This window comes from Zootoca vivipara, chromosome 1 (genome assembly GCF_963506605.1).
Source record: "Zootoca vivipara chromosome 1, rZooViv1.1, whole genome shotgun sequence".
Lineage (NCBI taxonomy): Eukaryota > Metazoa > Chordata > Lepidosauria > Squamata > Lacertidae > Zootoca > Zootoca vivipara.
In genome coordinates this window covers 30,112,437-30,125,092 of record NC_083276.1, presented here as the reverse complement: position 1 = coordinate 30,125,092, position 12,656 = coordinate 30,112,437, and the positions used below count along the sequence as shown (strand labels likewise).

The window sequence follows — 12,656 nt, the reverse complement described above, 5'->3', positions numbered from 1 at the left end:
GGCAGTCTGCCTCTACTATTAGCTAACAGAGCTCAAGTTACACTCCAGACAAGGGAATGACCAACTGAAAGGAAAAAGTGTGTTTTAATAATCAACTTTTTCCTCATTATCAGCCTCCAGGGGTCTTCAAGCAGGGGAAGAGAAATAAATGTGGAGTGATGTAAGAGAGACCCCATTTGTTTCTAGGTTAAGCCAACACTAGCATCCCCAAATGCTGCTGGTAAATGTAGAGTCAGTCATTCTCCAGCCTTCCAACGAAACAGTCATCACTATATTACAATCAACTCTTCCTAGCCACAAATTCAACAAGCCCAAGGTTGTCTGAAGCTACTAGATTACTGCATATAACCCACACGTTCTGCATCTCAGTTAGCTTGCACCCAACTTTATCAACTGGCTGCTACAGCCTAACTTCTCTTAATCTAGATCTCAGCACCAATTTCAAGGAACTACAGGAACATTCGGAATTACTCCAGCATTTAATATGTCATTCTTCTCACAGTGGAAACCTTACCTGCTGTGACCCTTCTGTCCTCCTGGAGAGACTCTGGAGCTGGGCACTGAGACGGTTGGTTTGTTGCTGCAGCATCTGCTGGTCAGCCAAACACTTTGATATTAAGCCATGCAGACGTTCCACTTCAGTCTGCAGCAAACTGCATTTGCATGCAGTTGGTACCCCAAATGTATTCTGCCCACTACAGGGCTCTGCTGAATCCAAGGGTTGCCGCTGCACAAGAAAGACAGGCGTTTCAGGAATGAGCTTGTTTGTATGTACATATACAGGGTGAATCTTTTAAAAGAGGCCCCGTGGAACAAGTGTATTCTGTATCCACAGGGCCTCTTTTAAAGGACTCACCCTGTATATCTATGTACAATGTGGAGAATTTTCAAAGCCTATACTTGCCCAGATCATGGCAGTAAGCCATGGGTAGAAGATGAGAGCAAAAGTACTGAGAATTCAATACTAAATAATGGAAGCAGAATTCTTGAATAAGTGATGTACTGAAATATTAGCTCATAGAGAAACCATTGTCAAATCTGTAGCTGCAAATGTCATATGCATTCTATTTTGAGACTGTTCTTGAGATGTTTTATTTCTTTAATTCTCCTCTTCAACCATAATCTGATTTCTTGAAATGAAGGGTAAAAAGTGCCTTACCAAAGGTGCTCCTTAGAGTGAGGTAAATTAAATTATGAAGCCCTTAAACAGCATCAGTTTCAGATAATTCTCAGCAATCTGTCTCCTTGCTAAATCAGTTCCTCCTGGGATTAATTTCTCACTGTTATCCAGTATTCAGAAAAGACTACCTCCTCTCCTATGTACTATCTCCCTTTCCCATGTAGAGTCTGTATTTAGGCCAGTATTAATTATTATCCTTCCATCCTATTTCTACCATCAGCCCCGAACTGTCTTGAAGAGTTCCATATGTTTAGCAATTTACATTACCCAAGATCCTGCTTCAGGCGTGTTATCAACATGTGTGGGTGAAGCCAAGTGCAGTCCCTTCAGCTCATTGTAAGGAAGAGTTTCTTTGTCAGATTCTGAAGAGGCTAGGCTCACAAGAGAGGGGTTTTCAGGCATGGGGATGAACTCTGCATTCTCCAGCTCCTGGTTTTACACACACACACACACACACACACACACACACACACACAGAGAGAGAGAGAGAGAGAGAGAGAGAATGAAAGAATGAACAATGTCAGATTTTCTTCACTTTCTTATCAACCTTTGCTGCAATATGAGGAATATGAAAAACGGACGCATGTGGCATTCTCTTTTTGTTTAGAAAATAGCCAGATTGTGATTCACACTGCAGATAATGGTTCAGATATGAGTCAAACATGTGGAGGTTTATTAAGATTTCTATGAGTAATTTTTTAGTCATTACTGATGTACATTTCACGTGTTTCCAAACTTTGTTAAGAGTGTAACAATTTTTTTATTTTTATCTTTAGATTTTCTGAATTTATGTATTTTTAATTTTTACAAGGTTTTTACACTTACTTATCCTGCTGTTCCATTTTACAAGGGAGGTCAACAGAATGTATTCTACGCATTATGAACTAATCTTTCAGCATTCTTTTTTAGCATTACTGTTTAAAAGAACAGGCACTGGGTAAAAAGAAATTTCATTGATACAAAAGGCTAGGTGGGATACATTGTAGCTTTAACTTGCTTCAGCTCAGTTATTTTTACTAGAAGCTAATCAGAAGCTAATCACCTTTCAACATCAGCTTTCAGGGCATTTACAAACAAAATGATAAAAAGCACACCATGAAAAGAAAATATAAACTAAATCCCAGAAACAGTTTAAAATGGTTTCTACCTTAATCTCAATCGCTTAAGCTTTGAATCTGGATTTCTGGGCCCATTTTTGTTTGTTTGTTTTAATTAGAAAGATTTATACACTGCTAAATCACAAAACTCCAAGTGGTAGTATACATCGTAAAGTTATGGGTTTGGAATTCAAAACCGATCAAGGTTTCTTTTCTTTCTTCTGCAGTGAATCTGTTACCTGAAAAGCCCCACCTACAAAGCTATTCAAACTACGCCCTTAGAAGTGATTCCAGAGTAGAGGCAAAAGTTACCATGGTGTTTTTATGAATAGCCAAGAAAAGAGCATTCAGAAGAACTTCCTGACAGTAAGAGCTACCGGTATTTGAAAGAGGAACAGACTACCTCAGAAAGTGGGAGATTCTCCTTCACTGGAGTTTTTTTAACATGTTGGATGGGCACCTATCAGGGATTCTTTAGTTGTGATTCCTACACTGCAGGGGCTTGAACTAGATTGTCCTTAGGGTCCCTTCCAACTCTACAATTCTAAAATTCTAAAGTTCAAGGAGAAACCTCTCACCCACAAATGCAATACCTTTATTGGATAAATGCAATTCAGTTTTCCTGAACCCTCTTTGCTTTAGGTGAGATAGAAATTGTTACCTTGCGTAACCAGCTAGGGCAGGAGCTACTAGCACCACTGATATCTGCAACTGCTTCTGTTGCACTAATCTGATCCCCCATCCCATGGTCTGCTTCCATGGTTCCTCGGAAACCTCTGCTGGGATCAGGGGTCTCAGAGTCCCGCTCACTTTCCTCCTCTTCTCCTCCTTCAGCTGTAGAGCTTTGGGCCACTAGCAGAAAAGGGTAGAGTATTAAAATCCTTAAATATTTCCCTTGTTCACTCAGGAGCATTTTCAGCCTTGGGAATGCAGGTCTTGTCAGACTTCAGAACAGTGATGTAAAGAGAAGATAATCCAACAATAAACATCATATCCAGAACGTAAACATACGTGTGTGTGTGTGTGTGTGTGTGTGTGTGTGTGTGGTTTGGAATTATTTTTTACTAGACACACAATTTTACACAATTATAATAAATTATACTAATGTGTATACACTGGTTGTGGGGGGCGTGGAAGGGAAAAGAAACTAACTCACTTGGGACTTACAGTAGCTTACACTGAGCCAAAAGTAACTACTTTCTGGAAATGCAGATCCCTTAGATTTTTGTGATAGATAAACCTACTATATATTCTCAGACATTTGTCTACAAACTATTATTTCAAACATAATAGGAAGAGACTTATTTTATCACCCCTGCCCCTCTTCCCCAACTGTAACTTTCACCATCTTTTTCTTTACTAGCAATACCACTTATCCATCTTCTTAGACAGACTAGTTCTCCATCTACTGATTCAAGCAGGTGGGCTGAACCAGGTTAGTCAAGGAAAAGGACCTTTGTGCTCTCTGATGTATGAAATGTGGGGGGGGGGGGAGAGAGAGAATAAGCCACAAAAATAAAATAATCTACCAGAGGAGTTTTTAAAAAGTAATGGCTGGACTAGGTCAAGATGAGGTTTTCAAATAGGAATGAAGGTACACTGAGTCAGCCCATTTGGTCCATCGAGCAGCAGGCAAGATGGCCTGAGAGCCACATGCAGCCATTGAGGCCTCTTTGGTGGCTCTTCGCAACATTTGACACACACACCGCCCAGCCCTCATGCTGCCTTTTCCAAAGCCGGGTAAGCAAGGCACTTGGCTTGGGGAAGGAGGCACAAGGGCTCTGATAGGGTCCTAGAGTCCTCCCACCTCCTTCCTAAAGCCTAGTTGGTGCTTTCCCAGCTTTTGCCTATTATTAAAAGTCTGATTACTTACCAGTCCCAATTGAGAGGCCACTGCTACTGGAGCGGAGAATGGTTTTAGAATTTATAACTTTTTCTGGAAAGAAAGGAAAATTTTCTCAGATAAAGGTTCCAAAAACATGCTGACCTATTTCCTTAGAAAGCTTATCGCCTACTCTTCCAGAGAACTTGTTACATTTTACATTTCCCTTATGATTAAAGAAGACAAGTATTCCTGAATAGGCTCCAGTTTCCCAACTTTTAAATACTCACCAACAATTATGATGGTGTGCCAGCCACGGCAAGATAAATCTGGGACGTGATGCAGGGAACCAAAAATGGGCCGAGGCCATGATGTACAAATATCAGAACTATGAGCCCTTTCTGTTGGTGTCATTGCTAAACGGCCATTTCCACCATTACCCCAGGCAAAGATATGGTTATCTGGGGAAGAGAAAAGTTTTATTAGTCTCAAGTCAGACACTCCAAACTGCCTTTCAATGATTCCTACACAGTTGCATTTCATTCCACTCAAATGGCTCACCTTTAGTTGAAATTTTAATACAGTGGCAAGACGAATGCCCTGCAAGACAAATTTTTCGCAAGATGAATGCGTCTTGCGATCTGATGGTGACTTGCAAGACGAATTCATTTTGCGAAAAATTCGTCTTGCGAATCATCGTTTCCCATAGGAATGCATTGGAATTTAATTAATGTGTTCCTATGGGCAAAAAAAGAAATTTCAATGCATTCCTATGGGAAACCGCTAAGGCCCAGGGGCCAGGTGCAGCCCATTCGCCTTCTCAATCCGGCCCGCGGACGGTCTGAGAATTAGCATGTTTTTACATGAGTAGAATGTGTGCTTTTATTTAAAATGCATCTCTGGGTTATTTGTGGGACATTGTAATTTGTTCATTTCCCCCCCAAAATATAACCTGGCCCCCCACAAGGTCTGAGGGACGGTGGACCGGCCCATAGCTGAAAAAGGTTGCTGACCCCTGGTCCAGAAGAGCACCATGAGACAGGGGTTGAGAACCTATTTTCCGCGAGGGGCCAGACTGGAACTTGCCCAGTATTCTGGGAGCTTCATTTCAATGGTGGGTGAATGGAAGAAAAGAGGACCTCTAATGTACCTCTAATCCCCCATTGTCACACATACACAAGACACCTCTCAACTTCTCACATGCATATACATACATGCAGTAATATACTTAGTCATACATGCACTCGCACACCAGGTACGCATGCATGCACATATACTCAGCATTTCTATCTCCACTCCAGTTCTTGGAAGGGGTGGCTGGAAATACCCCTCTGCCTTAATTTTACAGAAGATTGGGGATTTTATCACCCTTTATTAGTGCTAAGCACCACAGCACTAAGGCTGGAGATAGGCTCTCTACCTGTTCTTTAGAGAAAGAGCAGACAGATGGTTTATCTCCAATCTTAGATATATGTTGTTTTGCACAAAGATATGAAGATAAAGATTAGGCAGAGCTCTCTCTTAACAGTAAAAGACAGAAGGCAGCATTTCTACCCTCAACCCAGCATTAAGTGGCAGTAAAAGGAAATAATGCCTTTTATTGTCAATGAGTAGCCAGAGGGCTTATCTCCAATCTTAGCGCTGTAGTGCTTAGAATGAAGATTAAAGGTAAAGGGGCCCCTGACCATCAGGTCCAGTCGTGTCCGATTCTGGGGTTGCGGCGCTCATCTTGCTCTATAGGCCGAGGGAGCCGGCGTTTGTCCGCAGACAGCTTCCGGGTCATGTGGCCAGCATGACAAAGCTGCTTCTGCCGAACCAGAGCAGCGCACGGAAACGCCGTTTACCTTCCCGCCGGAGCGGTCCCTATTTATCTACTTGCACTTTGATGTGCTTTCGAACTGCTAGGTGGGCAGGAGCTGGGACCGAGCAACGGGAGCTCACTCCGTTGCAGGGATTCGAACCGCCAACCTTCTGATCAGCAAGCCCTAGACTCTGTGGTTTAACCCACAGCGCCACCTGGGTCCCTAGAATGAAGATTAGATATCCCTTTTACCGCATCACACCTGACATCACAGGTCATCGGATGTTTGACAGGTGGGTGTGGCTTGCACAAAACAGCTTGGCAAGCCAAAAGGGAGAGGTCTGACAGGCCTACTTAGGCCAGAGATTCCCAACCACCAGCATATGGCACTCCTGCAGGAACATTATGTTTTGTGTTGCTTTACTACAATTATTGCTAGACAGCAAAGTTCCTCTCCTCTAATGAAAATCAGTTGGGATGTTATTCTCCTCCAATGTTGTAGGTAGCCACCTTTGGCCCTCTGTAGATGCTGCTTACAAAAAATCATTGCCAACCCTCCAGCACCAACACTCACCATCAGTAGCAGCTATAGTGAATTCATCACCACAGGAAACCCTGATGACCTGCTTCCCCCCAAGAGGTCCGCCTAGCAGATTAATACCCAGACGTTTCTTATAGTCTCCAACACCCAGCTGCCCACACTTGTTGGAGCCAAAGGTAAGCAAACGACCCCGTTCTGAAAGAAAGAACAAGGCTCATTGTGGATAACACATCAGCATAGCTGCCAAGTCTTCCGTTTTTCGCAGGAAACCCCTGTATTTTAAACCGTTTCCCACTGGCAGCCCGGATTGGAAAAAAATCCCGTAAATCCCCTGGATTTCCTACCTGCCAGGGAGGCTCCATTTTGGGTGCCCGCGCTGCCCGATTTCCGGTGCCCAGACATGGGTAGCGCGGCACCGTAAGTCGCTTCTACGCATGTACGGACATGCGTAGAAGCGACTTCCGCTGCTGCGCTGCTGCTGATCCCGCATTTTTTAGCGGGAGACTTGGCAGCTATGCACATCAGTGGCTAAGCTCTACTGGAGATCCAGACAGGCTTCCTCTTTATCAGATAGTTGGATTCACTGGTAATTCTCAGGTTTCAGATTTTTTTTTACTAATGTGGAACAAAGAAACTAATTTCAAAGTCAGCATTTTGGGTCCTGTTCAATAAACCTCAAATAGTTTGTAGAGCTTAAATTTTGAAACAACAGATTTAAAATACAGTGCTAAATGAAAGGGTGCACTAATTTTAACGAGTCTGTACTTTATTAATTTTCAATGTTTACCAGTCGAACGGATCTATGTGCGTGAGGGATGTGATGAACAGATTCTGATGTTGAAACATACTTTAATTCCACTCTTCAACACTCAATCCATTACCCTGGTGGTTTGTTTGGGCCATTAAGCACCCCCCACCCCAAGTATTTTACAGATTTTATTTTGTAAGAATAAAATACAATTATAATCAAAAATGATACTTATGGCCGATGGAACCAAAACTCACTGAAGTCCAGGAGAACCAACAGGGTTGCATCCCTGCCCCCAACCCCTATTCATTCTCCAGCATGTCAGCAACCAGGGAATCAAGGCTTTTTCCCTTCCCAAAATCAGGCCAGAAAACTGATTGGAATTGATTTAAATAATTGGCCTCGTTCAACACTACCTGAAGTTGAGAAGCCATCACAATCCAACATATTGCCTGCAATAATGCAGATTTGACACTGGGTAGTAATGCTTAAGAGGCTAGCACACACATATGTAAATGGAACTGCGCTGTGGGGGTGAATACAATGGGATTAGATCTCACCATCTATGGCAGCTGTGTGTGTCTTTCCTGGGGCAATGGTGCGAACCTTGTAGAAGGAGAGTTTCTTGGCCAAAGTGAAGCAGGTGGTGTATGGAATTTCTTGGTAAGCCTAAGGGAAGAGAGCAGACAGCCCAACAAATCTATCCATGTGGTGCTTCACTAAGCCAGAGTATCACACAAGTCCTTCCAAAGCAAACAATTTTTGCCTAGATCAAATTCTATTTTCTTGTACGGATTGCTCAAATATACCCAACCTGTAGCTGAATGTACCACACAAAACTGAAAGCAGCCTACTGCCAATCATGGTATATCACGTTAAGTTTTTCTTTTCCTTCTAAGGCTCCAACCTAGTACTCAATACATATTTTATATTTCATTTATTAATGATTATTGAAAATAAATTCGTTTTATTAATAGATACATGTTTGCTACTTCCAGAACTTTATTTCCCATGCAATTTGAAAATTACTACTTACATCGTGGTTAATGATCCCTGAAGTGCATTGGTTCAGGCCCAGTTTGTTGAACTCATTCAGACCGCAAGCCAAAACCTTGCCTGCTTGTGTGAGTAGGAAGGTTCCATCACTGCCACACTGGACTGAAACAATATTGGAAGTCTTCTGAATTTCTACCTATAGAGAAGAAACATAATACATCCTTGCAACGGAATAGTGCAGAGTCACCAAGTAAGAGAAATTTTAGTTCAATAGCAGAGTAGATGCTTTGTATGTACAAAGTCCCAATACAATCCTTAGAACCTCTACTTTAAAAAAAAGGATGAAGTAGCAAGCGACATGAAAGACCTCTGCTTAAAATCCCGGAGACCTGCTGTTAGCAAGATTAAATAATTCTGGGCAAATTGGACAAATACTCCGACCTCCATAATAATATCTGGACTAGGTAGAAAGGAGATCTAGCACCAAGGGCCTTCTGGTGGTTCCCTTGCTGCGAGAAGTGAAGCTACAGGCAGGATGCCTCCTCAGTAGTGGTGCCAGTGTTAGAAACCGAGATATGAAAGCTAGGAGCTAAATGGAACCATAAACCTACACAACAGCAGAATGTCTAGGTGCTTTTATAACAAGAATACAAAGCTGAAAATGAATGAACTGAAACTAAAATATTATGCTCATTTTTCACATGGTCTAGTCCAGGGGTCAGCAAGATTTACCTCGCCTGGGCCGGTTCACTCCCGCGGAGATCGCTCCGTGGGCCGGATTGCGTCTGTGCATACGCAATTTCCGGCATCTGTGTCTGCACAGATGCGATTTCCAGCGACTGCACATGCGCAGACACAATTTCTGGCGCCGCGGAAGCGAGTCCCTGCTCCACCCTGCGCCAGTTTAGTGCAGCGCGTGGGGACTCACCGAGCGGGCGGCTCGTGGGCCGTTTAAACAACCCCGTCGGCTGCTTGTGGCCCATGGGCCGTAGGTTGCCGACCCCTGGTCTAGTTCTTCCCCTGCCCACCCCCCTAATATTCTTAAGAGGGTCTCTTCTCCAGTCTTCAGAGAGTAGCTGGAAGTGGGGAGGCAGAAAAGGTCCTCCTTTTCTTCCACTCTGCAGTTTTAGTCTGAAATCTTAGGCGCAATAAGAAGTGATCTTAGAATTATTTTCTTCCACTTATCCCTATTAATTATTGAACTGTACCAAATTCGTGGTCTTAACATTGTTATAGCTTTAGAAAACTGTCTTAAGAGGACATACTCCACAACAGAGCCACAGTGGACCTGAGTGAAGCCCATAAAGTTATAGCAAAATCTGGTCAGTTTTACCTTCTGGGGGAGGCTGTGATCCTCTTCTGAATCCAAACCTAAGCGACCTGCATTTGAGAAGAGACAATATTGAGAAATTTCCTAGTGCTGAAGGCAGTGCCATAGCTATGGGGGGAGGGGAGAATTGGGGGGTTTGCCCCAAGTGAAGCATCTAGAGGGGGGCGCATTGAGACTCCAAGCCTGTGTGTGTGTGTGTGTGTGTGTGTGTGTGTGTGTGTGTGTGTGTACACAAATGTGTGGGGTGTGTTGCCAAACTGGCTCTTTGACCTGGGTGAAGTAAAGCCTAGTTTCGCCCCTGGCTGAAGGACACTATTTGAAATAATGGCTTTCAGATTTAAAGCAGACTGTCCAGTCTGAGGAAACAGGGCTGCCTCATTTCTCATGTTCACAGATCCAACATCATAGATATGACCATCCATCTTTCCAGAATTAAGGATCCCAATTTAATGTGATGTCTTTCATAACAGTAAAAGTTAGATCTGTCACCAGTCAGTTACCAAAATAGTGCCATTTGATTTTAAGAAAACCTAAGTGGTTCACAACCATGTAAAATGAAACTTGAGAAGGAGCATGCATGTTTTTCCTTTGAATGACTCTCATTGTGTGCATTTTGCGTCAGTCTCTACTGCCAATATAAGGGACTGCAGATAAAAGCCACATACCATATTCTCCACAGCCCCATGTGTAGACCTCTCGGTTTCGGGTCAGCACAGCCACATGGTTATCTCCACAGGAAACCTGCTCCACCGGGTTGCTGAGGAACACAGTCAGCTGCCTGGGCTCCAAAACCTCAGAACCAAATGCCTTGGAAACACCTATACAGCCATAGTAGTCTGAGCCGAAGGCAAAGGCTTGACCCTCATCTATATGAAAGGGAGGGACAAATGAGTAAGATAGAGATTCTGACTCCTTCAAACACAGGGATACCAGACTACCATGTTATCTAATTATCTAGATCAATTACATGCTTGGACTAATGTGCCCTGCATCCACTAAATGATAGGGTGTCCCATATCTACACTGTGTGTGCATATCACAGAGGTTATCATGCAGAATCTTTTTTGACATCTTTTCTTCATCTTTTTGTGTTTTATTTTATTGGTTTTACGCTGTATATAAACGTTGGTGATGTATAAATGTTTAAAACAACATGAAATAAATATTGATCTTGGGAAGCTGCACTAATTCCAGAGCAGCAGTACAGCTATTCCCTGTATTTACCTATGCCATAATATTTCATGCTCTCTTGCCAGCAAAGGTCATTTTCTCTTTCAGCCAATACCTATGCTATTAAATTTATGCATCACCCTTCATCCAAGGACCACAGGGTGGTTTACAACGTATAGAGTATAACAAAAACAATATAGCATTTGAGTTCTTCCACACCATTTATCTGCTGGTACATTTTACCTGTCTCTTACCTGTGATGCAGATAGTAAAGTCATCTCCACAAGACACTTGGCGAATGGCTTTGCCCTGCAGTTTTTCCACATGCTTAGGCTGCCGATAGGAGGCTTTGTCTCCATGTCCCAGTTGGCCATGCAATTTGGTGCCCCCTTGCATGTTCTGTAATATGCAGAAGCATGGTAAAGGATGCATCCTGGGAGCTCCAAGGATCATTATTAGTAAGTCTGATGAGAAGGAACCAAGTAACAAACCATATATACTTCAACTGGGATCCTGAGAAACCCATGTACACCTTCATGCACACACTGGGGAGAGTGCCCTATTTTTCTTTCAGCAACAGCCTCTCACATGTTATAAGGTGTTGCTGCACTTGTCTGAACCTTTGGGGCGTTTTCCTGGAGGTGCAACAACTGCTGCCATATACAGAAAGCAAAACAAACGAACAAAAACCCTTGAACTTAAGCAGCATAAACTCTTGAATGGGGAGTAACACCTCTTACAACTTTTTGCAACTTATTAACTAGGAATATCCAACTATACTGACAATCAGTAGTGATGTGACACCTTAAACATGACTCATGCAAGATCCTTTCCATTGCCTTCAAAAATTATCCAAGTTTCCAAAGTACTTTTCATACACTTCACTTACCACCCAAGTATAGAGCTCCTTTTCCACTGTAACCACTGCAAAATGGGTGTTTCCTGCACAGACCTGCCGCGCACTGCAGCCACTTTTAATGGCATCCAGCTTCTGAGGGGATGACTTCCCACCCCCCCAGACATATACTTCACTTGTGCGTGATGTCACCACAGCAATAGGAGCCTCGTTCATGGTGCTTGTTCTGTAAAACATGAGGTCAATATGGAGTTATGAAGAATCGCCAATGTTTAGCATGAGCAGCTTTAGAAGCCCTGAAATAGAAGACAAGCTGGAAGAAAATTAAATTCCCAGGTTCCAGGCAGAAACATTTTATATAAGCCTTAGTGGTACTTGTGTTGTTCAGAAGCCACATAAACAGCATTAGGAATTTAAAGGTAGGGAACCTAGGAATAGATAAACAAAGGTTGAAGAAGATTACTTATTCCAATCTGCATTTAAAAAAAGATCAGAATCCAATTTGATGATTCGAGCAAAGCTTTTGAATTTCCAGAAATAAGTGGCATGAGCAAAGCTTCAGTTAAAAACGGAAAAAAATATGCAAACACTTCAGCAACCTTGTTTAGAAGAAAAAGAGTTTGAATTTGATATCCCGCTTTATCACTACCCAAAGGAGTCTCAAAGCGGCTAACATTCTCCTTCCTCTCCCACAACAAACACTCTGTGAGGTGAGTGGGGCTGAGAGACTTCAGAGAAGTGTGACTAGCCCAAGGTCACCCAGCAGCTGCATATGGAGGAGCAGAGATGTGAAGCCGGTTCACCAGATTATGAGTCTACCGCTCTTAACCACACCACACTGGCTCTCTGTTTAGAACAGGGGTAGGCAACCTCAGGCCCGTGGGCAGGATGTGGCCCAATCGCCTTTTCAATCCAGTCCACAGACGGTCCAGGGATCAGCATGTTTTAAAATGCACCTCTGGGTTATTTGTGGGGCATAGGAATTTGTTAATTTCCCCCCAAAAAATATAGTCCACCCCACCACTTGGTCTGAGGGACGGTGGACTGGCCCATGGCTAAAAAAGGTTGCTGACCCCCGGTTTCGAACATTGACATTTTGTTACACACTGTGGTGA

The 12,656-nt window shown here is 43.0% G+C and overlaps 1 protein-coding gene across 2 annotated transcripts in view; it reads right to left on the bottom strand.

Moving 5' to 3' along the window:
• Positions 1 to 12,656, bottom strand: part of NEK9 (NIMA related kinase 9) — a 28,360-nt gene that overhangs the window by 5,163 nt on the left and 10,541 nt on the right. For both annotated transcript variants that reach the window (XM_035108296.2, XM_035108302.2), the window contains exons 10-21: positions 11,575 to 11,767; positions 10,940 to 11,084; positions 10,181 to 10,381; positions 9,519 to 9,565; positions 8,226 to 8,381; positions 7,750 to 7,858; positions 6,475 to 6,636; positions 4,390 to 4,560; positions 4,151 to 4,213; positions 2,939 to 3,129; positions 1,448 to 1,609; positions 515 to 727 (exon numbers count right to left, since the gene is read on the bottom strand). In XM_035108296.2, the coding sequence (XP_034964187.2) occupies positions 515 to 727; positions 1,448 to 1,609; positions 2,939 to 3,129; positions 4,151 to 4,213; positions 4,390 to 4,560; positions 6,475 to 6,636; positions 7,750 to 7,858; positions 8,226 to 8,381; positions 9,519 to 9,565; positions 10,181 to 10,381; positions 10,940 to 11,084; positions 11,575 to 11,767 (1,813 nt within the window). The remainder of the gene's footprint in view (positions 1 to 514; positions 728 to 1,447; positions 1,610 to 2,938; positions 3,130 to 4,150; positions 4,214 to 4,389; positions 4,561 to 6,474; positions 6,637 to 7,749; positions 7,859 to 8,225; positions 8,382 to 9,518; positions 9,566 to 10,180; positions 10,382 to 10,939; positions 11,085 to 11,574; positions 11,768 to 12,656) is intronic.